Consider the following 27,241-nt stretch of genomic DNA (forward strand, 5'->3'; position numbering starts at 1 on the left):
CGTGTAGGATTGCCTGACAGACTCAAGTTCTGAATATTTCCAAGGTTTACACCTAAAGCCTTCCCCATAAGTTGGTATAGCCACAAGACAGCAGAGATTTGAGATCAGATTTTTCCTTCTCCTAGATGAGCTACCAACCATGGCTGACGAGCCCCATCTGCCCAAAGTGACTGGTTTTAAGTGGTTCCTTAAGATAGTCATAGCTGGAGGGGAGAGGGTGGTAGTGGGGATAAGCTCCCCACTACATAATAAATGCTCCCAAAAGCCTCTGACAACAAAGTCCAGTTCCTGACCTTCACGTGGTTGTGGTTTAGTTACTAAGCCCGGCGGAACTGTTTCTACTGACAGGAGAAGGGGCAACAGTGGGTTACTAACCAGTTCAGTATGTTCAATGGAATAGTACTGAATCTCTGCAGGAACATTTTCCCCACTGATAGTAATATGAACCTTGATATTCACATGTAGTTTTACGTTCTTGAATCTAGACTTCTTATTCTTACAACCGAATGAAAACCAGATGGAATCTCTAGTGGGTATTGCATTCTCTCAGATTAGTAGTTGGACCGTGAATTCATTTTTTACCCCATGTTTACAAATTTGAACTCATTAGAGAAGGGAAATAGCCTTATATTTGGAAAGAATCAATAATCGGATCCAAGTTCAGAGATGCATATGATTTGTATTAACTAAAAGGCAAGTAACCTCATCTTTACAGATCTAGTATCCAAACTTTTTCATCGAAAGTACTAATTTATAAAATCTTATCCCAGAGGACCCACAAGGTATATCAACAGATTAATTTATCTTATTTACAACAGTGCAACTTTCAGAATCAGAATCAGGTTTATTATCACCAGCATGTGACATGAAATTTGTAAGCTTAGCAGCAGCAGTTCAATACAATACATAATCTAGCAGAGAGAGACTTTCCTTAGATATTTACAAGGAAAGTTAGTTCTAATCACTCTGCTTTCTATTTGATTGGAAAAGTTTCAAAAATGCAAAACATACAGTATATGTTAGAGTGGATGAGTTTAGACAACATTGCCAAGAACTGGGTTTATAATCTCAACAGAGACTTCATCCCTCTCCTGCATGTTCAGTGGTGGTATCATTGATGCAAAATGTCACACCAAAACCTCATCGGATTTCTCAAGAGAATGTAAAAGAACCCACTGTATCCCCACTGGAAGAGTAGAGTATTTTCCTGTACTCTACTGGGTTCATTCTTCTCCATTACAATAGGACTTGTCCCTCAAAATACTTTACCTACTCAGGTCATGAAATGTGCATTATGAATTCAAGCCTTTGGATGGTGTTTATTTCAATAATATTTTGTGATCACCAAAGAAAATGTTTCAAAGTGTAATCTCATCAATTCATTGACATTTATATTGACCCGTGTACTATTAACTGTGTTGCATGCAACATTTCGTTTTATTTGCTTTTCTTCACTTCTAGTCTGTGAGGGGAGGATTCAATTATATAATGAATATAATCACTGACTCACAAACATACGAAACTAATGTGCATTTTTCCCTTCTACTTCTGTTTGCATTAGTGTTATTCAAAAAGAATAATCCATTCGAAGAGAGCTCACTAAAATTGTTCAGGGACTGGATCATATGCTGTTCCCATTCTATGAAAAATTAAAAGAACTAAAATGTAACTATCCATAAAATTATTGAGGAATAGTCTTTTTAACTTTTCTGGTATTATAGTTCTGCTTGAATTTTTCAATTATATTGAAATAAAGAGTTGTCAAATTCCATTACCAGAAAGTCTCCAGCATACACTATGGGTAGAAAATTAGTAATACCAATAATTGGTGATTTCTAATATGAAGTAAGGATTTTTTCATCAAATATATTTGAGCCAGATGCCTTTCACCAGCAATCTTTCACAGGTGCCATATTTTGCTGCAGAAACCAGCTTTCCACTGCTAAGAAATCTTATTCAGACGTGGTTCTGATATAAAGTATAGACAAAATGCAAATATGCATGACTGGCTATAAAAATAAACTTGTAATCTATCCACAGGCTTCAGATTGTAATGCAGAGCATGACGGCAAGACTTGAGAAGATACCATTTGAAAGTATTGTTTATATTATGACTTTAAAGCTATCCAATATTTACAGCATTTGCTGTAATATTGACATGAAGTAGAAGCAAAGCTTCAATTTAAGTTACGCACAAAGTGCACTGACTGAATACTGAGTGTAACGATTTATCAGCACAAAATACTTCGCTGCACATGGCCAAGTATTTTAAAATTGAGAGTCAAGCATAACAACAAGATTTGAAGGTCTGTGCCTGTCCTTTCCAGTCTTGATGAAGGGCATCAGCCCAAAACACAACTTTATTTATTTCCATAGTTGCTGCCTGACCTGCTGAGTTCCTCTAGCATTTTCTGATGTGTTACTTGAGATTTGGAGGTATTTATTTTTAGCAGACAGTGATAATTATAATCCCTCTATTTGTATTCAAGCTAATATCCAAAAAAGAAAACCAAGGTAAGTGCTTATATGAAGAATTAAGTATAGGCAAAAAAAAATTAGCATCCACTAAATACTAAATGCTTCTTTCATTTGATCTGGATATGTTGCCTTTGATGACTTAGCAAATGTAAAACACACCTTTTCCACTTTGTCAGGAATACACTGTCCTCTCTTGAATTTTTATGGCTCAAAGTCAAACTAAAATGAAGTCAATAGTTTTTAGGTGTGAATAAAACCCCCAGGTAGTTTATCTGGAATAAATTGGTCCTAATTTGGTGGCTCAAACATACTTTGACAATATTTATCATTATTGGCTCAAAACCATGCTATGGGTATGGTGAAACAGCTTGATTGCACAAGTCTTCAACACTACAAACAGGGTATCTTTGTGATCCCATAATATTTGCTGAAATGTTTTCAAATACCCGAGACTTGCCTTCTGCACACACTTCTGGGCAAAGTAGGTTGCCCTCTATATTATAAGATCATGACTCCTAAATATGAACAAGCTCCCATAACATTAAAATCCAACATGCATATATTGGTTCCTACAAATAGCAGAACTAGTTTCCTCTGTCTTTCCAATTTTGATCATTGTTATTTCTGACGAGTCTTACATGCATTTGATGCCATTCATTACAATACTGGGGAGGTACATTTACCACATCCAGTGAATTTTCTGAATCATGGAAGATAACTAACTTATAACTAACTTATGGACATCAGTGAAAATTCATTGCCCAAGGACGGCCTGTCCTATCATAGAGCATTCTCCACTCACAAGTCATTTATCCACCACCATTCAAGACTGCATGCAGCAAGACTATGGAGCCCGAATCTGGCTGCAGACGTGGCTCTAGGATCACTTAGATCAAGTCTACAATATCAGTCATTTGCAGAATTTGACAGGTATCTAGCATAACTAGCACAGAAAATATGTAATCAAAGAAAAATATTCCATTTAATAACAACTTAAAGCAACAGAAAAACTATGACGAGAATGATTCTAAGAAACACATTTGAAAGTAAGGCAATTACTTTCAAATACCTCATTGGCAAACTGACTAGACAATTATCATCTTTGCATGCCCTTCCCCAAGAGAAGCCATATTATACCAAGGTAGATAAGGTACAGAAAAATACAAGTGCATACCTACTGAAGCAGCAGCAAGTAAATATCGTAAACTCCCATACATAATTTTCTACATTATATACCTTCAAAACAAAAACTGAGCACTGCATTACAATTTCAGATTTGCAAACTTACTGTCACCAGTATGACAGACAGAGAGACAGACATACTTTATTGATCCCGAGGGAAATTGGGTTTTGTTACAGCCGCACCAACCAAGAATAGTGTAGAAATATAGCAATATAAACCATAAATAATTAAATAATAAGTTAATCATGCCAAGTGGAAATAAGTCCAGGACCAGCCTATTGGCTCAGGGTGTCTGACACTCTGAGGGAGGAGTTGTAAAGTTTGATGGCCACAGGCAGGAATGACTTCCTATGACGCTCAGTGTTACATCTCGGTGGAATGAGTCTCTGGCTGAATGTACTCCTGTGCCTAACCAGTACATTATGGAGTGGATGGGAGTCATTGTCCAAGATGGCATGCAACTTGGACAGCATCCTCTTTTCAGACACCACTGCCAGAGAGTCCAGTTCCACCCCCACAACATCACTGGCCTTACGAATGAGTTTGTTGATTCTGTTGGTGTCTGCTACCCTCAGCCTGTTGCCCCAGCACACAACAGTAAATATGATAGCACTGGCCAGATAAAGATGAAGAGATAAAATAAACATCTTCAACCAAATACAACACCGATTTTCACCTAAAATGGAGTTCTTCAACTAAAATGTTCAAGATTGTAAAACAGTTCACTGATTTAGGAGATCTGAAATTATTTCAACATCTTCCATGATTTAAAATGTAACATTAAACTTTTGATGTTACTGGAGCAAGCTTCTTTACATTACTTGGTTAAATAGTTGGGATTAAGTTTCACAAAGTCTTCATAAATGTTTCTTTCGAAAATGTAATTGGGCAGATCAGAGGCATCTGTGATCTTTGCCACAAAATGTTCCGATTTCAATGTCAGGATGAAAGCATTTCAAAAGATAATACTCATTAAATCAAAAGTGCAAAATGTATCCATTCTTAGTCAGCTACTTACATGCAGAAACAAAATCAATAAAAGGCACAGAATGTTGCTGTTAAATACAAAAATAATTATCTGAGGCCGACACTTATCATTTGTTAATGCAAGATGATAGCAATGTCTTTCCTGTAAGAAAAAGACATTTAGAATTTGAATATTTGTAGCCTTGTTCTGATAAGGTGGGTTTTTTTTGTGCTGCATCTGATCCAGAGTAAAAATCATTTCATTCAAAAACAAGAGAAAATCTGCAGATGCTGGAAATCCAAGCAATACACACAAAATGGTGGAAGAGCTCAACTTTTTTTTAAAACTTGTCCTGCAGAAGGATTTCGGCCCCAAATATCAACTGTACTTTTTTCCATAGATGCTGCCTGGCCTGCTGAGCTCCTCCAGCACTTTGTGTGTGTAGCAACAATCATTTCATTCTCCTCTATACTCATTTACTGAAGAATGACAATAAACAATCTTGAATTCTGACATATATGAGCTTCCAAAAACATTCAGACATCGCTTTGCAAACAAGTGCAGAATAAAGGAGAAAGAAGAGAAGTTTGCTGCTCCTTTTCCATAAAAACTACTTGCATAGATCTTTCCATATCCTCAAAGGTCAACTGTTGGGATCTGCAAGCCAAAAAAATGAACAAGGGCCAATTTCATATCTTCTGCAAGTGAACTGTGAGGGCAACCAAGCAGTCAACAATTTAAAGACAGCTCTTACATTAAAGACAAGTACCCATACATAAATTTGTATATAGATATACATAAATTTCTTCACTTGCATCATCATAAATATTCCAAAACTCTGAAAGGTTAATAAAATAATTGAAGGTCCAAAGCTAATAAACGTAGCATATCCAGGAACTTCTCAGTGTTTGTCTATATTATGACTAATAGATTTTTTTTTAAAGATTAAAATACATTTGGAATTTCAACAAGTTCAGGGGTTAACTTTCTCTATCCTGATTTTGTCTTCAACACTCTAGCTCCAAAAGTACCTGAAAGAAAAGGAGGCTGAGAGACACAGAAACTCCTTCCAACCCTCACATTTTTACTGTAACACTACTCCCACCTTCACATCTTATACTAGAACTCTTCTACCTCTGTGTTAATTCCACCTGTTTACTTTTACCTCCACCAATTCAGTTAATACTATATGGTTCTTCCCCCTTATTAGTTCATTCATGATCCCCTTTCCTCGACAGAGCACACCGTCGGCCCTGACTTGGTTGCAAGGAGCTAAACACTTGCCAGTACTTTAGTTGATTTTAAAGTAAGTCTACCTTTAAATTTACCAGAAAAACATTTGTTGTGTATACTTGTGTATACAAGCTAATTTATTTATTGAGGTACAAAATGGAATAGGTCTTTCTGACCCTTCAAGCCAAGCCGCCAGCAACCCCCAATTTAATCCTACGACCAATTAACCTACTAACTGGTAGGTCTTTGGACTGTGGGAGGAAACCGGAGCACCAGGAGGAAACACACACAGCCACAGGAAGGAAGTACAAACTCCTTACAAGGCAGCGGTGGGAATCGAACCCAGGTCACTGCTACTGTAAAGCGTTGTGCTAACCGCTATGCTATCATGCCACCCCATGTGCAAGGTGTGCATAATAGATGTGCAAGAACACACATGCAAATGGTCAAGCTAATGGACAGACAGAAAGCAATAATCCATTTTTAATTAAAAGTCCTTAAATGCCGCATATATTGTCATTTTCTACACAGTACATTATCTGAAATAAAAAGCCAGAAGCCAAGCCCAGTGGCAGCCAGGCAAAGTACTCTGGTGGAAAGGTTTAATGAATGCTAGTGATAAGCCTGGTTGTAAACCACAAAAATGATAATAATTACCTTCCTAACCCAGGTGTAGAGCTGTGGTGGTGTTGTGGTTATTGCAACATTATTACAGCTCAGGGTGTCAGTGTTGGAGTTCAATTCTGGCATCCTGTGTAAGAAATTCTCCCTGTGTGCATGTAGGTTTCCTCCAAAATGCCTAGGTTGTACCAGTTAGGAGGTCAATTGGTCATTGTAAGTTGTCCTGTGATTAGGCTAGGGTTAAACAGGGGATTGCTAGGCAGCGTGGCTCAGTGGGCAGAAAGGACCTGCTCCATGGCGCATCACACAATAAATAAATATTTTACCTACCAGGGCTGTTGCAACCTTTCAGTGTTTGGGCATGGGCATCATGTTTTCCTGAGAGAGCAAGTTAACTGAAGCTACTTAGCTGCTGTGCTAGGCTGGAGTTGCATCCAGTCAGATTTATTCAACAAAAAGCATGGCTTAAGAAGTGAACGCGAGCCTGAGTCAAAACATACTTCAAAACAGCTATTACAATCCGGATACTTTTAAACCTACTATACCAACAAGAGAGAGAAGTTCCACTAAAATATTTACCATAGGTACAGATTTTAACGGGAATTTTAACTGCAAGTCAGGACGCCAAGTACAATTTTACACATCGGGATGTGATCAATCTATTTGTGACTTTTCTGGAATCGCCAGACAGAGCTAACAAACTTATTTCAAACAGAAGTGTCCATAATTTTAACTGTTTAACTTCAATGACTTTAAATCAAAATTGACTTAAAATTTATTGTGACTATTAATCCTCAAAATTTAACTCTCCGTGATAAACCAAGGATGTAAAAGTTAATAAAAATCAATAAGGGTCATCTGAATTAACAGAAAATTAACAAAGGAGTAAGACTACAATGAACAAATCCTGTCTGTTAGTATGTATTTGATTTAATATCAGCAGCAAAAATGGACAAACAAGACACTTCATTTTTTAAACTAGGAAGAAATTAATTTCACATGCTAAATAATTTATTCTAAACAATAAAAATAACAAAAGGAAAATGCTTTAAATTGTCTGAAACTGAAAAACAAATTCAGTTCAAAAGATGAAAATGCAGTCACAATAGCATTCAGCAGTTATATTTCCCACGCCCTAACCAATAATTATTTTATTCTCTTCTGTTAACTATGTTGAATCCCCATGTTTGAAAACATTTTATCCCTCTATTTCCTCGGAGATCTTCAGTATTAAAAAAGAAGCTAAAGGAAAGCCATTTGCTCAGGCTCCTGCTCAGTTTATTGATCAGTTCAAAAATCCATACGTTGATAGAAATCCTTTGCTTGCAGTGAGATATGCTTCAAAACATAACAATCTAAACCTCAAAGTGAAGTTGAACTGCCGAAACTGAAGCGCAAGAACTTTATGTTACATATTTTAAATTTTCTTTCCAGTCAGAAACATAAAATGCAGGGAGATGAACAATAAAAATATTCTGTCAGAAATTCCGCACTTCTTTAGATGGAGGATAACAGATTAGAAAAAAAAAGATTTATTACTTCAGGTCTTATTTAAACATTGGATTCACAGTCTAAAATTAATTGGTATGCTAAATGTCTATCCAGAGACTAGGTGAGGTTTTGGGTTATATACATTCAATTGCTAAAGGACAATTATAAATGGGGACTGATTTCACAGACACTTCCTTTAAATTATGTCAAAAATAGTATTTGATTATTATCTGAAAACCTGCATTTGTTTTTTTTGGATAAGTAAGTTCAATGCATTTATAATAAAATTCTCTTTCAGTTCTTTGTTTCTGATAGCCTTTGACTTTACCATGCTATTAAACAAAGCCTTTTATTAATTGTAACATCATCATTCTTAAAAATATTGAACTCTGCTGTGTGAATACAGCAACTCCATGTCTTGTGTAATAGTTACATATGCAAGCTTTTAGTGTCTATGCGGCATTAAGCATTATCTTTCACCTATCCCAAGATAATTCTGCCATTTCCAAGATCTTTCTGCACTTCTGGTGAGCCCACTTTTTTCTATGAAAGACTATGATATTCTTTGATGTGGTTATGATATTGATGAAAGTATTCTGCATAAGCCTCTTTCAATCACCTTCAAAAATTCATAACAATGTTCTCAGGTCAGAATATTTTTAATATACACATGTACACATTCATATACTCTCTCTCATATACACATTCTTAGGAGCCACGGCAATATCCATACAGCAAATTAACTATCTGTAGGTTCATTAAAAAAAAGCCTATGTTTGCAGTTATTAATTTGCCAAAAGCGCTGCTACGGAAGCTTTTAGTTTAAAATGCAAACTTTCTTTTTATTAAAATGCTTATTTACAGCAAAGATGATATATTAATTGTGGAATAAATTACAATATTTTTCCAAGTGACTGGAAGTTTACACAGAGCCAATAAAAAGTATACCCATCAAAATCATATCTAATTTAATTTGTTTGAAATGTAAGTTATCGGCTTCAAATCTCTGATCGACCATCTCATCTGCTCACGTCATCACTTCATCCAAAAGGCTACTTGATTGCTATAATTTTTGATATAATTATCTTAAGCTATATTTTGTTGTTTATACTCAACTAGCCACTTGTTCAAACATGAACATGATTTTGTTTTAATTGGGTGCAGTAGTTAAAATGTACTTAAATTATAGGGAATGCAAAAAAATATTAGTAATCCCTGGTCCTTCTATCCAACCATTACTGCAGAAGTTGCAAATGTTAAGAGTTTTTAGTTGGATACCTGAGTAACTTTTGATGCAAAAGATATAAACAAAATGCCAAAATATACTAAAAAAATTCATTTGAAATATTTCAATATTTTGTTCCATCTTTCTCTTGTGAGGAATTGTGACAGTTTGAATCCAAATCCCTAATTGCAGAAATTCAAACTTAACTCCAGCCATGACCTTAAAGACTTTGAACTTTAATTCTGATGGATTTTCAAAAGTATAGAAAACCCAAGATTTTAGCTATTGAGCAGAAATTGAGGGTTAAGTACACCTGCCCAAACATTGATGCAGAGGGTTGATCTCTTCACAAAAAGGAAGCCACCCTCATAACCAGATTTACTGAAGTTTATACATCAATATCTGAAACTTTTATTGATGCAACGGTATCTGAGCTAAATCAGAACATTCTAGATAAAAAAATATTTACTAGCTCTATTTGAGTGAACTTGAAAAACTGAAGCTCATTGTTAGTGCCAATACTAAGCAACTAATAATCATTTTACTTTTAATTTTCCACGTGGAGAACAGCATCCCTGGAACAAATAACTCCCTTTAGGTACAGCTACGATCCTCTTTCAAATAGCATTATGATGATGCAACATTAATGTCGGACGTTAGCGAATATTCCTTACAGCAACTAGAAACTAGAGGCGAGTAGGTCAATACATTATCTGTTAACATGCTCATTCCAGCCTGAGAGAGTTTATTGAGAATATATACTGGTACTGAAAAAACACAAGTTATAATAGCTTGATGCCAGAGGATGGGGTTTTAATCCAGTATCTCCAAAGCTTTCCCAATAGATTGTTCTGAGTAATAAAGGTTAGACACGTTTATACATAAACTGATTTTAGAATTTTTAATTCTTTAATTCCCTGCGCGTTCACTGAGTTCTGCCAAAGGAAAAGATATAGAATGCTTGGGTGGCAAGAAAGGCCAGTTGACTTATTTTCAAAAATCAAAGCATAGCATAACTTTCCATGCCCTTAATTCAATCTCTATATTTTATATGGGGAATTTCCATCTCGCGTAGTAATAACTAAGAACTTGCAGCCACGAAACAATAAAGGAATCACAAATAAACCCATTCTGTCTGATCAACGTTGTGCACCGTTAATAACGGGCCAAACCTCACTCCTGCTGATTTCATCTTTAATAACTTTAAACGTTTGTGCCTGTGCACAGCTATCAAGAGGCACCTACCAGAAAGTGGAACCGGACTGGCCGCTGCCGAGCCGCTGGGGGTCGGAGGAACAGGTCTCGGTCTTGGCTTGGGAGTTGGAGGCACAATTCGAATCGGTCCAACGAACTCGACATAGGTCCCAGGAAAGTCTCCTTTGTCTTTATTTCTTTCGTTAACTCCATTTAGCCACCCTTTGGGATTTTTCTCATCCCCTTCCTGATAATTGGCAGTCAGCAGCACCGACTTGCTAACGGTGAGCAGGTCACCCGGCAATAGGTTGATATCTTCTTCCCGCTCCTTCTTGTACTCAAACAGAGCCCGGTACTGGAAACCCTCGGTGCACATGGCTTAAGGAAATAAATGCTCTGTTTAAAAAAAAAAGAGATGGTGGTATCTCCTGAGGACGAGCACCGACTCTCCCCTAGAACTCAAGGTCAGTGCCAAAACCCTGTTAATTTCCCCTGTGTGAAATGCCCGCTGTTCCGCCTGCTGCAGTTTCCATTCCCCACACTTCGACAGAGCTGGCACCGAAGTTGCGTGACGCCGTGAAACTTCACGAAGTGTGCTGGCTATGTGGCTTCTTCTGCTTCGGATAGATGCTAATCAAGCGGAATCCATCCGGTTCAAGTCCTTCTAGTAATCCTACTGAATTAACCAGGGACAGAGACGGGTGGAGAGAAAGAGGGAGCGAGAGAGAGAGAAAAGAGCTCGTTAAAGCGTTAAAAAATCAGAGGACGTTACATGCGCTTATAATTATCTAATATGTACAAGGCACTAGAGGTGTCTGTGCGGAAGTGCATGGGACACACTAACAGCGTTTGGGAATAGGTTAATTTTATAATTCACCACAGAGCAAAACCAACCCACTGCAGTTCATCTCCAGAGCTCATGCGTCTTCAGCCGTTCTGGCCAATGGGGACCAAATCCCACCAATCCCCAATTTTAAAATATCTCTGAAGCTTTTGACATTGAACGTAAAGAGAAAGTGAAGCAAAATACAAACGCAATTTGAAAACGAGCAATTCCCACAATAAGATGCGTTGCTCTTTATAGAATTTGAGAGCGCAAGCACCAAGTTAAAACAAAACAATTCCAGACGTCCCCAATTTTCGATATTAGGGTTAAAAATACATACCTCTGCAAATCCCACGCGATTTGTCGTTGAGATGCTCTGTGCCACTTGGATGGGAGTTCAGGCAGACCCAAGTACACGGTCTGCTGGAAGTGACGCGCACTGCCGTGCCATGGCTGTATTTTTCTCTGCTGTTGTTTTATTTTAGTTGTTCCTTGCTGAGACATCCGAAACTCCGCAGTTAGGACTGTTCATTGCAGTCACTTACACCCAGCCAGACTTCCAGCATTTATAACGTGACGTGTCTAACCACACCCACCGTCAGTGATAAATTGCGAGTGGAAGTCGGTCATTGCACCGCAGAATCTGTGCAGATGCGCTGATACCTCCCTGGGAAGGACCAGGACCCGGTTCACTAACTGGGTGGGAGCCGCTACGTGTTGCATTAAAGCACGCTGAGCCGCGGACTTGGGGAAGGACTGCAGTAAACTTGTGGTATCTAGAAAGGGCAAAATCCCTACTAAGATTATTGTTGTAAAAGGGGTGACAATTTGTAATGTAGGTGTTTCGGAAAATACATGAATAGTTGTATACCATAAACAAGTCGTACCGTTACTGGTTAAGGAGCTACTATATAGAAGAAAACGCTGGAGATACTCAGCAGGTCAAGCCACGTCTGTGGGAAGAGAAGCAGTTATGAACGTTTCGGGTCAAGTTTCCCTTTTGACTAAGAGTCATCTACTTGAAATATTAGCGCCGCTTCTCTCCCACAGCTCCGGGCTGATCTAGTGAGTATTTCCAGCATTTTCTGATTTTACATCAGGTTTCCAGCATCTGTATTTTTTGTTTATTGCATTAAAATACAATGTCACTGAGTGATAAGGTGTCAAGATGACGAGGAATCCAGAGGTCTGGTCAAGTGATTTGGAAAGACTGATTCAGATCCTGTCACAACAGCTGAGGAATTTCCATTCAATTAACAATATTTAAAATACATAAAATAGAGATCTAGTAATGGTAGCCAAATCTTGAAACCTATTAGGTTGAGGGATGCCTTCTAGGAAAGGAAGTGTGCAGAGTTTATCCAGTGTGGGCTGCTGATGCAATTCAGATTCTGCATGAGCTTCCTCCATATCATTTAATCCAGTCTCAGGGAATCTGACTGTTTCCAATACTGTATCACTTTAAGAAATAACTGAGTGTAATGGATGCCCCAAAGGTTATGGGACCCAACTGTACCTTGTTTGTCCTGTTGAGTCCATGTCCAAAGTATGGGACACCTCTAGCCATTCTGTTCTGTTCCAATAAGGGTGGCATTTATATTGATGAAGGATCTTAACTCAAACCATCTACTGATTATTCCTCTCCATAGAAGCTGCCTTAGTGGCTGCGTTCCTCCAGCAGTTTGTGTGTATTGCCCTGGATTTCCAAAATCTGCAGAATCTCTTGCATTTGGCATTTATACTAAGATGTTCAATAGATCCATTTAATATCAGAGGATGTATAGAATATACAACCTGAAATGCTAAGGATGTCCTGGCCACAAAATTACACCATTTGAGCCAATTGCCTCACCCCCATAAGAGTCTTCTCACTTATCAGTAATGGATGATAACAAATCTCCATCTCTGTGTCTACTTATTTGACAAGGATTCTCCAGCCTGCACCAACGATTCCTTCTCCCATCTTCAACCCTCCTACTCTTCTTGAACACCCTGCTCTGGATCTTTTTATCTCTTAACTGCCAATGAGACATCATCCACCTCAACTTTACCACTCCTCTCTCCAATTCAAACCTCACTCTCCCTAAATGTGCTGCTCTCCCCTCTCTCCACACTAATCCCAACCTCACCATCAAACTTGCACATGGGGGTGGAGGGGGGTGCTGTAGTAGTCTGATGGGCTGATCTCTACATTGCTGAGGCCAGACGGCAACTCTCAGACATCTCCTCTTACTTACCCCTTGAACAGAACCCCACTAAGGAGCATCAGGCTATTGTCTTCCACACCGTCACCAACATAATCGCTTCCGGGGAACTCCCATCCACTGCCACCAACATCATAGTTCCCTTAACCTGCACCTCCCATTTCTACCTCCTACCCAAGATCCATAAACCTGACCATTGTTCTGCCTGCTCCTGCCCCATTGATCTCGGGTCTGCATACCTCAACTCTATTTTATCCCACTTGATTCTGTCCCTCTCTGCCTAAATCTGTGACACTTCACACACTCTCGATTTCTTCAAGGACTTGAAGTTCCCTGTCCCCATCTCATTTTCACTATGGATGTCTAATCTCTATACAGCTCTCTCCCTCCCATCAGGAAGGCCTTAAAGCTCTCCAATTCTTTCTGGAAAGCAGACCGATCCAGTTCCCCTCCATCACCACTCTCCTCCATCTGGTGGAACTGGTCCTCACCCTCAATCATTTCTCCTTTGGCTCCTCCCATTTCCTTCGGACTCAAGGTGTAGCCTTGGTTTCCAGCTTTGCCTGCCTTTTTGCTGGCTACGTAGAACAGTCCATTTCCAAGTCTACAATGGCATCACTGTCCAACTCTTCCTACACTACCTTAACGACTGCATTTGTGCTGCTTCCTGCACCCAAGCTGATCTCATCAATTTTATCAACTTTTTCTTCAACTTCCACCCTGCCCTCAGATTTTTTTGGTCCATTTCTGACATCTCTCTCCCTTTTCTCGATCTCTCTGACTCCATTTCTGGTATCTACTGATATCTTTTATAAACCCATTGACTCTCACAGCTTTCTTGCCTATACCTCTTCCCACCATGTCACTTGTAAAAATGCCATTCCCTTTTCGCAGCTCTTCAGTCTCCACTGCATTTGTTCACAGGATGAGGCTTCTCATTCCAGAACAACTGAGATGTTCCCCTTCTTCAAAGAAAGAGACTTCCCTTTCTCCACCATCAATGCTGCCCTCCCCTGCATTTCTTCCATTTCATACACCTCCACCCTCCCCTTCATCCTGCCTCCACACCAGGGATAGGGTTCTTCTTGTCCTCACCTACCACCCCACCAGCCTTTGCATCCAGCACATAATGCGCCGTAACTTCTGCCATCTCTAACAGGATCAGACCACCAAGAACATCTTTTCCTTCCCCAATTACCACATTCTGCAGGGATCCCTCTCTATGTGACTCGCTTGTCCACCTGTCCCTCCCCACTGATCTCCCTCCTGGCACTTACCCTTGCAAGCAGAACAAGTGCTACATCTACCTCTACACCTCCTCCCTCACTACCACTCAGGGACCCAAACAGTCCTTCCAGGTAAGGTGACACTTCATCAACGAGTCTGTTGGGGTCATCTACTGTATCCAGTGTTCCTGGCGTGGCCTCTTGCATATTGGTGAGACCTGACATAGATTGGGAGACCTCTTCGTCAAGCACCTTCACACTGTCCACAACATAAAGCAGGACTTCCCAGTGGCCACCCACTTCATTTCTACTTCCCATTCCCATTCCGATATGACAGTACATGGCCTCCTTTACTGCCATGATGAAGCCACACTCAGGTTGGAGGAACAACACCTTATAGTCCATCTGGATAGCCTTCAACCTGATAGCATGAACATCAATTTCTCGAACCTCCAATAATTGACCCCATCCTCTCCTTCACTATTATCCATTTTTGTTTACCTCTCACACCTTTTCTCTTACTTGCCCATCACCTCTCTCTGTTGCTCCTCTTCCTTTCCTCCATCGTCTTCTGTCCCCACCTATCAGATTCCTCCTTCTTCGCCCCTTTATCTCTTCCACCGAGCAACTTCCCAGTACTTTACTTCACTCCCTTCCCCACTCCCAGTTTCACCTATCATCTGCCACCTCTATTTCTGCCTCCCCTACCCCGCCATCTTATTCTGACTTCTTCCCCCTTCTTTTCCAGTCCTGATGAAGGGTTTCAGCTCAAAATGTGGATTGTTTATTCCCATCCATTGCCTGACCTGCTGAGCTCCTCCAGCACATTGTGTGTATTGCTCTAGATTTCCTGCAACTGCAGTACCTCTTGTGTCAATAACCTGTAGACGCCCATTCGAAGCTCTATAGCAACAGGTCATAACAAGCCTTGGTCTTGATTTGGATAAAGGAATTGAGTTCTATATATGAAATACAACTTCCATTTACTTAATGAAGCAAAAAAACTTATTAGTTAAGATGTGCATTATATCAAAACAAAAATTGATGCTAAACTCCATGAGTTATTAGGGTAAAAACTTATTTGAAGAAGAAGTTTTTAAGGTATTTTTTAAAAGAGAGAGATGTTCCCAGGGCTTAATATCTCGTCCACAAAAGGGTGGGTGCAATAGTGAAGAAATTCAATTTGTCAATGAGCAAGAGGCCAGAATTAAATGAGCGCAGATTTCTGAATCAGAGTGAAAGTAGAAACTGGATAACAGAAAAGAAAGAGTATGCCTGACATCAAAGCAACTTTTAACATGGGAAACAAGTAAATTTGAAGTCAATGGTAATTGTGGTAAAGCTGTTCATTCCCTGGAGAGAATCCTACCTGTTGTTATGGGTAGTTCATTGCCTCACATCCAAGAAGCTGGAAATATTTCTCTGCAGGATCCTAGGACTATAAGACCATAAGATGTAGAAGCAGAATTAGGCCATTCAGCCCATTGAGTCTGCTCCGCCATTCCATCATGGCTGATCCTGGATCCCACTCAACTCCATACACCTGCCTTCTTGCCATATCCTTTGATGCCCTGACCGATCAGGAAACTATCAATTTCTTCTTTAAGTATACCCACAGTCTGTGGCAGAGCATTCCACAGATTCACCAACCTCTGGCTAAAAAAAAATTCCTCCTTACCTTTGTTCTAAAAAGGTCATCTCTCAATTTTGAGGCTGTGCCCTTTAGTTCTGGATACCCACACGATAGGAAATATCTTTTCCACATCCACCTTATCTAGTTACTTCAACATTCGGTAGGTTTCAATGAGACACCCCCGCATTCTTCTAAATTCCAGTGAGTACAGGTCCAAAGCTGCCAAACGCTCCTCATATGTTAACCCCTTCATTCCTGGAATCATCCTCATGAACCTCCTCTGGGCTCCCTTAAATGACAACACATCCTTTCTGAGATATGAGGCCCAAAACTGTTGACAATACTCCAAGTGCGGCCTGACTAGTGACTTATAAAGGCTCAGCATTATTTCCTTGCTTTAATATTTTATTCCCCTTGAAATAAATGGCAAAATTGCCTTTAAATACTTTACCACAGACTCAACCTAGAGTACAAAGACTCCAAAGTCCGTCTCCACCTCGATGCTTGCATTTTCTCCCCATTTAGATAATAGTCTGCACTTTTGTTGCTTTTACCAAAATGCATTATCATACATTTCCCAACTGTATTCCATCAGTCACTCTTTTGCCCATTCTTCCAATTTGTCTAAGTCCAGCTGAAATCACATTGCTTCCTCAGCATTACCCCACCACTATCTCCATATCATCTGCAAACTTTGCCACAAAACCATCAATTCCACTGTCTAAATCATTGACAAATAATGTGAACAGATATGGTCCCAAAACTGACCACTGAGGAACACCACTAGTCACTGGCAGCCAACCAGGAAAGGCCACTTTTATTCCCACTCACTCCCTCCTGCCTGTCAGCCATTCCTCTATCCATGCCAGTATCTTTCCTGTAACACCATAGGATGGTGTCTTGTTAAGCAGCTTCATGTGAGGCACCTTATCAAATGCCTTCTGAAAATCCCAGTAAATGACATCTACACTGTCTGTCCTTTGTCCATCCTGCTTGCTACTTCCTTGAAGAATTTTAACAGAATTGCCAGACAAGGTTTTCCTTTACAGAAACCATGCTGACTTTGACCTGTTTTATCATTAGTCTCCAAGTACTCTGAAACCTCATCCTTAATAATGGATACCAACACTTTCCCAACCACTGAGGTTAGGTTTACAGGCCTATAATTTCCTCTTTCTTGTCTTCTTCTCTTCTTAAAGAGTGGAGGATTTGTTCTAAAAGGGAATGAACATTTGCAATTTTCCAGTCAGGTCTTCCAGGACCATGTCAGAATCATGATTCTTGAAAGATCATGACCAATGCATCCATTATTTCTTCAGCAACTTCCTTCAGGACTGTGGGATGTAGTCCATCTGGCCCAGGTGACTTATCCACCTTAAGACCTTTGAGTTTAACCATATAACCATAACCATATAACAATCACAGCATGGAAACAGGCCATTCCGGCCCTCCTAGTCCGTGCCGAACTCTTAATCTCACCTAGTCCCACCTACCCGCACTCAGCCCATAACCCTCCACTCCTTTCCTATCCATATACCTATCCAATTTTACCTTAAATGACACAACTGAACTGGCCTCTACTACTTCTACAGGAAGCTCATTCCACACAGCTATCACTCTCTGAGTAAAGAAATACCCCCTCGTGTTTCCCTTAAACTTTTGCCCCCTAACTCTCAAATCATGTCCTCTCGTTTGAATCTCCCCTACTCTCAATGGAAACAGCCTATTCACGTCAACTCTATCTATCCCTCTCAACATTTTAAATACCTCGATCAAATCCCCCCTCAACCTTCTACGCTCCAATGAATAGAGACCTAACTTGTTCAACCTTTCTCTGTAACTTAAGTGCTGAAACCCAGGTAACATCCTAGTAAATCGTCTCTGCACTCTCTCTAATTTATTGATATCTTTCCTATAATTCGGTGACCAGAGTTTGCCCCACGATATTTCATTTGTAATAGCAATGACACTCACTCCTGCTGCCCAACACTCCCAGACCTCAGGCACACTGTGAGTGTCTTCCACAGTGAAGACTGAAGCAAAGTACTTATTAAGTTCATCTGCCATTTCTTTGTCCCCCTTTACTACCTCACCGGCATCATTTTCCAGTGGTCCATCCAATATCAACTCTCACCTCCCTTTTACTGAAAAAAACTTTTAGTATCCTGCTTTATATTATTGGCTAGTTTGCCTTCATATTTCATAATTTTCATTCTTATAGCTTTTTTGGTTGCCTTTTGTTGGATTTTAAAAACTTCCCAATCATCCAACTTCTCACTCACTTTTGCTACCTTATATGCCCTTTCCTGGCTTTTATGCAGTCCTTAACTTCCCCTGTCAGCCACGGTTGCCTAGCATTGCCATTTGAGAACAACTTGTTCTGTGGGACATATCTATTCTGCGCCTTGTAAACTATTCCCAGAAACTTCAGCCATCTCTTTTCAACAGTTATCCCTGCCAGTATCCCCCTCCAATCCACCTGGATAAGCTCCTCTCTCATGGCTCAGTAATTCCATTGTGATATTGGTACGTGTTCGTAGGACAACTTGGCCCAGAGCGGGTACTTCTTCCATGTGGAAGGGCTAGGTGTGGCAAAATATCGCAGAAACTTCACAAGCTCCTCTCTCATGCCTTTGTAATTCCCTTTATTCCATTGTGATACTAATCCATGTGACTTATGCTTCTCCCTCTCAAATTGCAGTACAAATTCAATCATATTATGATCACTAATTGTCCTTTGCAGCTTGGTCAATGGACCTATGGATACACTCAGTAGGCATGCTTGTCAGGGTACTTGTCACATCAACAAATAAGTGATGTGGTGGCAAGTGTCCATGAAAATTACTGTGGAGTGCAAAGTAAGAGTTGTCATGAGGGAAACAGCAGTGATAGGAAGGATAGGTGAGTTGTGACTGTAAGGGATTCTCTCAGGAAAAGATAATTGTACACAGGATTCAAAACGCCAAATGGTATATTACCTCTGAGATAATGGGGTCAGCAACAATAAGCATTTCTAAAAAAGTTCTGATCAAGTGGTCAAAGATCGTAATTTCAAGTGAAATCAATGACAGGATCTAATCAAGATTAAATTTTCAAGATGATGCCTGAAATGGAGGCTTTTTACTTTATAAGGAGAGTTTGGATAGGTTGATAACTTTTCTCACTGGATGTAGGAGCCTTAGGGATGATCATATTATGATTTATAAAATTATGAGGGCATGGATAGGGGAAATAGTTTGTATTTTTACTAGGAAAGGGGAGAGTAAAACTAGGAAGTATAGGTTTAAGGTGAGGGGGAGAATTTGAACTTGATCTGAGTAGCAGATCATTGTTTTACATGTAGGGTAATGGTTGTATGGAATAAGCTGTCAGAGGAAGTGTTTGAGTGGGTACAATTAGAGTCGTTAAAAGGCTCTTGAACAGGCATTTCCATAGGGAATAGGTGAAGGGATATGGGCCTAATGCAGGCAATCAGGATTTGTGTAGATCGATATCACATTGTCAGCATGTATAAGATGGGCTGAGTGGCCCATCTCTATCCTGTACAACAATGTCCCTAAGATTGCAGTCTCTGGATTATTCCCATAATTATAGATTGGGCCAGTCTTCAGACTAATTATGATTCGATTGACAGTGAGTGACTGGAAGGATGGAACAGAATGGACAGATTAGATCCCTACTACTCCAAAGCCAATTCTGGTTTAATATTTAAGCAACATGCTCTTCACAGTAATTGATGAACGAACTACAACCTTATAAAAGGGTTTAACAAGATTAGTTTGAAAATGTAATTTGAAAGAGCCAATTGAATTTTATGAGGTATAAATTGTAATTGGTATATTGGTGTATTATTGTCACATGTACAGTGAAAAACTTGTCTTGCATACCATTCGTACCGACCAATTTATTACAGCAGTGCACTGAAATAATAATAACAGTAATAGAAGTGCAGATTAAGGTGTAAGGGGTGGGAAGGGAATTTGGTGTGGGGTGAAGTGTAAGGGCAATGGTGGTTCACCAATATTGGAGAAGTCTCTTCAATATTTAAAAAATGTGCAAAAAAGAACTGAGTTCTCTACGCATTAACAGTTGCCCCAACAAAGGTGCAAGTAGATAAGAAATGAATTAAGATTCTGCAGATGCTGGAAATCTGGAGCAAAAACACACACAAGATGTTGGAGGATCATTCATTCATTTCCATTGACCATCCTAATGAAAGGCCTTGGCCCGAAACGTCGACCGTGTATTCATTTCCATAGACGTTGCCTGAGCTGCTGAGTTCCTCCAGCATTTTGGGTATGTGTGTCTTGATAAGTAAGATAGCACAAACTTAGTTTCAATATTACAGTGTAGTTGTCTTTAAAGTGACTGAGCCTGATTGGAAGGTGTATATTGCAGGTAATATGATAGGGTAGGTTAGTTGGGAAAGATGGAACAGGGACAATATTGCAAAAAGATGTAACTGGGGGCTTGGATTGAATGGTGGTGTTTTGTTTTGTAACTCTAGAAATTAATCAAATGAAAAACAAAGGAGCCAGGATATTCATCTACTGAGGTTTTCTTTAGTGAGGAGCACACACATGATGTGGTGGTGTAATGACATACCCATTCACCTGCTTCTTACATATAACCCATAATGAATTACATAAATGAAGAATGCTTAATTAAACAGTATATTTACAATATTAGTAAAATACTACAGGTAGGTGCTTTTTCCCTTTAGTGAAGGGGTTGAGTACAAAAGGGAATAGAGGATAGACAAGTGGTGGAAGAGTCTGTGGAGGAACCCTATGTGAAAAATGGCAATGCAGGATGATTTGTGGTAGTCATGGAAAAGGATAAGGTTGCTAAAACCCCTGCAAGTGTTGTGTACAGACGTAAAGATTTTCCGTAAGTTCGACTTGTCTGACTTCAGTAGTATAAGACAGCACCTGGAGAAAGTAATCCAATCACCAACAAGAGAAAATTGGCAGTTGGTGGACATCCTAGCAGCACACACAAAACGCTGGAGGAAGTCAGCGTTTGCTGCATTGTGTGTGTTTCATCTGGAGAAAGAAGCTGATACAGAGACAAGTAAAATCAGATAAATGGCAAACACTTAAAAGCAATAAAGAAAGAGTTCAGAGTCAGATATCCCAGTAGGGGTAGGAAGCAAAGATGGCAAGATTAAGAAACCTTGGCTAACAAAGGATATTGAGAGTTTTATCAATGAAAATAAGGAAAATTATATGAAATTCTTATGAAGTGAGTCTTTTGAGGTTTATAGCCAATTATGGGGGGGGGGGGGATTTTAAAAAAACAGTGAGGAGGCCAATAAGAATGGACATGAAATGATCCTGGCTAACAGAATTAAAGCAATTTCTAAAAATATTTTATAACTATTTTAGAAGCAAGGTGGCCATGGAAAGAGTAGGCCACCACCTCTTTAGGTAGGTGAGAGTAGTCATTCTGGGAAAATGTGTGGCGACCTGAATGAATACTTTGCTTCAGTATTCACCAGAGAGAATGATGATGAGGATGGAGTGTCAAGCAAAGTGCACACTGATTGTCTGGAATATGTGTGTGTTAGGAAAGAGGACGTATTAGAGATAACGATACACATTAAGGAACTCAGATCCCCAGGACCTGATGAGGTCTATGAGGTCTACGAGGAGGGTTCTGCAGGAGATGGCTGGAGTTTATGCATCATCTGTAGCCACAGCAGAGGTACTGGAAGACTGCTATTCCCAAGTTCAAGGACGGTAGAGAGAAGCCAGGTAACGACAGGCTGGAAGGCAAACTAATGGAAGAAGTTCTTAGCGATAGGATTTATATCCATTTGGAAAGATAGGGACTGAGGGGCAGTAAGGTCAGTATAGTTTTATACATGAAGAATTGTGCCTCACAAATCTGAGTTTATTGAGGAGATTACAAAGAAAATTGATAAAGATAAAGCTGTAGATATAATAAATATGGACTTCAGCAAGATTTTTATTACAGTCTAGAATGCTAGGGTGGTCCAAAAATTAGAGCACATGGGGGGGCGGGGTTCAAGATGTATAGCAAAATGAATGCAAAATTAGCTTGGTGATAGGAGGCAGAGGGTAGTGGTGGAGGTTATTTTTTTGACTGGAAGTCTGTAACTAGTGGTGTACCATGGAGATCAGTGGTGGAACTTGTAACTTGTTCTAAATATGGCACTTTTGTCACATAAATGCCTTTGTGATCTGGCAAGTAAGTTTGCTGACATTACAAAAATAGGTGGAGTAGTAGATAGGATGATGATTCCTTTAGGATAGAGAGGGGCATAGATAAACTGTTAACTTATGCAGAGTGGTAGTGGATGAAATCTATTTCATATTGGCTAGGCCACACTTAAAATGTTATGAGCAGTTCTGGTCACCACACTGTAGAAAAGATGTTGTAGCACTAGAAAAGGTCCAGAAGAGAATCACAAGGACGTTGTCTGGAATGGAGAACTTTAGGAGAAAATGGATAGGGTGGAATTTTTCTCATTGGAGTGCAGGAAAATGAAGGAAAATCTTATGCAGATCTTACAGATGACCTTCTAAAATTATGACAAGGATAGATAGTGTACTGTCACAGTATTTTTCCATGAATAGGTTGTTCTATAATTAGAGCACATGTAGTTTTAAGGTGAGACGGGAAATATTTAAAGGTGACCTGGGAACCAAGTTTTTCACACAAACGGTGGTGGGCAATTGGAACAAGCTGCCAGGGGAAGTGATAGGGGCAAGTAAAAAGAACATTTGGACAGTATGTGGATAGAAAAAGTTTAGAACAATATGGACCAAATAGAGGAAAATGGGATCAATGTAAACAGGCATCTATGTCTGTATGGATGGGTCAGGATGAAGGGCTGTTGTATGACTATAGTTTGAAGTAAGATGTGTTGTAATGGCTATGAAATAACTGAATTTAATGTAAGTTTTAGAAATGCAATTGAAGTTTCAAAAGTGATTAGGATAAATTGTGTTGAAAAACTACTATGTAACCCTACAGAGTGGGAATTGTGGAACTGCTACAACTGACTGGGCTTCATGACTGAGGACGCGTTTTCTTTATAAATGCTATCTGCTTACTTTTATTGTTTGCACAATTTTTTCCCCCTCCTCTCTGCACAGTGGGTATTTGGGTATTGAGTTTTTTTATGGGTTCTTTTGGGTTTCTGGTTTTGTGATTACCTGCATAGAGATCTCAAGGTTGTATAATGTATACATACTTCGATAATGTGTTGGCGCGTGGCCTAGTGGGCAAGGCATTAGACTAGTAACCTGAAGGTCACTGGTTCGAGCTTCAGCTGAGGCAGCGTGTTTGTGTCCTTGAGCAAGGCACTTAACAACACATTGCTCTGCGACGTCACCAGTGCCAAGCTGCATCGGTCCTAGTGCCCTTCCCTTGGACAACATCGGTGGCGTGGAGAGGGGAAGGCCTGCAGCTTGGGCAACTGCCGGTCTCCCATACAACCCTGCCCAGGCCTGCGCCCTGGAAACTCCAGGCGCAGATCCATAGTCTCTCGAGACCGACGGATGCCACCACCACTTCGATAATAAATGTAATTTAAAATTTGAACTTATGTGATTAAGAAGGAATTGATAAAATATGAGGAAAATATAGTATTGAAGTAAAAGATAAGTTTTGCAGAGCCATAAAAAGTGTGTGAAAAATTTCTAATGGAACAATATGATATTTTGCTAAAATTCCAGCAAGGTGATTAAATGTGGTTTGTCATTTACTAACAATAAGGACTAATTTGGCATTATTGGTAGTTATTGTATGATCCAGACAAGCTAGTTTCTTTTGTCACTCCTCCCTCTCCATTCACCAACTGATTATTTTTGTTTCAACAAAGAATCTTCATAGTTTCAGATAAAGTGTGGTAATTTTGTATCTTGAACAGGCTGTCTCCGAGCACATGACCTTGATGGTTCGTGTCTCTGAGTTTATAATGTAGGTATTGTTTCATCTAAGTATTTATAGTGTTGATTAGCATTGGCTGTCTAGTTCCAGTTGTTTTGAAAACACATTTAAGAGAGAACAGACAGAAATATAAAATACATTATCACTTTTCAAAAGTCTGCAAAACACACACTGAATGCAAGAGGAACTCAGCAGTTCGGGCAGCATCTATGGAGAGGAATAAAAGGTCAACATTTTGGTCCAAGACCCTTCAACAGGAAGGGTCCCTGCTTACCCACAGTGGCCCTGTGCTGTAAGCTTAATTTTTTTTCACTTTAACCTTTGACCTCTCACTTTGACCTCTGTTTCTTCACCTTCTTAATTTATATCCTGCCATTATGGCTCCTATGGGGAGTCAAACTGGTGTGGCAGGACCAGTGGCTTCACCCTGAACAGAACACTTCATCAATTCCCTTCATCTGCTAAGAGTCATCTAGGCATCTCCTCTCCTGTTGGTTAGTTTCATCCTCCTGTACATCTCCCCACTGCTTCTCTTGATGACTATGTTGTATTACCCTGAAACCAATCTCTGAAATATATCTTCTTCTCTCCAAGAAAATCATCTTGACCAAACTTATTAGTAAGACAAGTCAGTCCATGGCCTCCTCTACTGCCACGATGAGGCCACACTCAGGTTGAAGGAGCAACACCTTATATTCCGTCTGGTTAGCTTCCAACCTGATGGCATGAACATTGATTTCCTGAACATCCAGTAATGTCCCCCCATCCCTCACCATCCTCCATTCCCACTTCCCTCTTTCACCTTATCTCCATATCTGCCTATCACCTTCCTTAGGTACTCCTCCCCTTTTCCTTCTTCCATGGACTTCTGTCCTCTTCTATAAGGTTCCCCCTTCTCCAGCCCTTTATCTCATTCACCAATTGACTTCCCAGCAATTTGCTTCAACCCTCCTCCTCTCCCGGTTTCACCTCTCACTTCTACTTTGTATTTCCTCCTCTCTGCCCCCCAACCTTCGTACTCTGACTTCTATTTTTTCCAGTCCTGATGAAGGGACTCGGCCTGAGACACTGACTGTTTACTCTTTTCCATAGATCCTGCTTGGCCCTCTGGCACTTTGTGATTACTGTATTACTTTGCACCATCTGCAGATTTTCTCTTGTTTGTGGTTGACCAAACTTATGGTCACTCCTCCCTCTCCTTTTTTGTTTGGACATACAATTTTTATTTGTGCATCTGTTAAACACATTTTAATATTTCAGGGTTGTATAAATAATGTTGTTATTGTTGTGGGTCACATCACAGCAGCCCCACCAGCCACAATGTAGAACAACATACTCATAAAGTTTTATTTTTAGCACTGAATATCTTATTGATCTATATGTAAACATCCTGCGTACAAATGATCTAGCCTCCTTCAGATGATAATAATAATAAAAGTATTTTCAGACAAATTTAAAAACTAGAGCGTTTGGTTCAAGATTGAAGTGAGACACATCTTTACCCAAATAATAGGAAAGGTATTTTGAAACGGATTTGAGGGGCAATCGGATGCCATTCATAATAAAGTTGAGGGACATCCTATAAGGATGATATTAAGTTGATATCATTAAAGATCTAATGATTATTTCAATTCTGAAAAGTTCTATTATTCTAAAATTCTGCTTTGTCCTAGATCATTCAGTCTTCACTTGTTAACCTTGCTGAAGGTAACATTACCCATCATTCCAAATAAACTGGCTCCTAAGCTCCAGAACTTGGGTCTTAGCACTCAGATCTGCAGCTGGATCTTCAACTTCCTCACAGACAGGACCCAGGCGGTAAAGATAGGGGACAAGCTCTCCTCTACAATCACTCTGAGCACCGGTGCCCCACAAGGCTGTGTATTCAGCCCCCTGCTGTACTCACTGTACACCCATGATTGTGTAGCCAAGTTTCCATCGAACTCAATATATCAGTTTGCTGATGACACCACAATTGTAGGCCATATCTTGGGTAATGATGAGTCGGAGTACAGAGAGGAAATTAAGAACCTGGTGGCAATGGTGCGAAGACAATAACCTATCCCTCAAGGTCAACAAGACGAAGGAATTGGTTGTTGACTTCAGAAGGAGTAGCGGACCGCTCGACCCCATCTATATCGGTGGTGCACAGGTGGAACAGGTCAAAAGCTTTAAGTTCCTTGGTGTGAATATTACAAATGACCTGACTTGGTCTAACCAAGCAGAGTCCACTGCTAAGAAGTCCCACCAGCACCTTTACTTCCTGAGAAAGCTGAAGAAATTTGGCCTGTCCCCTAAAACCCTCACTAATTTTTATAGATGCACCGTAGAAAGCATTCTTCTAGGGTGCATCACAACCTGGTATGGAAGTTGTCCTGTCCAAGACCAGTAGAAGCTGCAGAAGATCGTGAACATAGCCCAGCACATCACACAAACCAATCTTCCATCCTTAGACTCACTTTACACCGCACACTGTCGGAGCAGTGCTGCCAGGATAATCAAGGACACAACCCACTCAGCCAACACACTTTTTGTCCCTCTTCCCTCCAGGAGAAGGTTCAGAAGCTTGAAGATTTGTACGGCCAGATTTGGGAACAGCTTCTTTCCAACTGTGATAAGACTGCTGAACGGATCCTGACCCGGATCTGGGCCGTACCTTCCAAAAATCTGGACCTGACTTGCACTACTTACTTTCCCTTTTCTATTTTCTAATTATGATTTATAATTTAAATTTTTATTATATTTACTTTGATTTTTACTCCAGGGAGCATGAAGCGCAGAATCAAATATCGCTGTGATGATTGTACGCTCTAGTATCAATTGTTTGGTGACAATAAAGTGCATAATGCTCACAAAATATTTTCAAATATTCTAATTTCTTCTCTTCACTATCTTTGTAAATTCTTCCAACCCTAGTTATGGTAACTTCACACACTTCATGCCCCCTGACACCTGGAACTTCCACCATACTGCTAGTGTCGTCCACAGTGATGATTGATGCAGAATACTTATTCAATTTGTCCGCCATTTCATTGTCCCC

General features: G+C 39.8%; 1 protein-coding gene across 2 annotated transcripts in view; it reads right to left on the minus strand.

Annotated features, from left to right (window-relative positions):
• The window catches only part of pik3r3b (phosphoinositide-3-kinase, regulatory subunit 3b (gamma)), a 577,180-nt gene extending 565,386 nt beyond the window's left edge, over positions 1 to 11,794 (minus strand). Inside the window, exons 1-2 of one of the 2 annotated variants that reach the window (XM_073062975.1) lie at positions 11,559 to 11,794; positions 10,444 to 11,065 (exon numbers count right to left, since the gene is read on the minus strand). In XM_073062975.1, the coding sequence (XP_072919076.1) occupies positions 10,444 to 10,768 (325 nt within the window). In that variant the 5' untranslated portion in view covers positions 10,769 to 11,065; positions 11,559 to 11,794. Of the gene's footprint in view, positions 1 to 10,443; positions 11,069 to 11,558 lie in introns of both variants that reach the window. The other variant, XM_073062974.1, reaches the window with a different exon arrangement.
• Between the last annotated feature and the right edge of the window lie 15,447 nt (positions 11,795 to 27,241).

Source organism: Hemitrygon akajei, chromosome 12 (assembly GCF_048418815.1).
Source record: "Hemitrygon akajei chromosome 12, sHemAka1.3, whole genome shotgun sequence".
NCBI classification, from domain to species: domain Eukaryota; kingdom Metazoa; phylum Chordata; class Chondrichthyes; order Myliobatiformes; family Dasyatidae; genus Hemitrygon; species Hemitrygon akajei.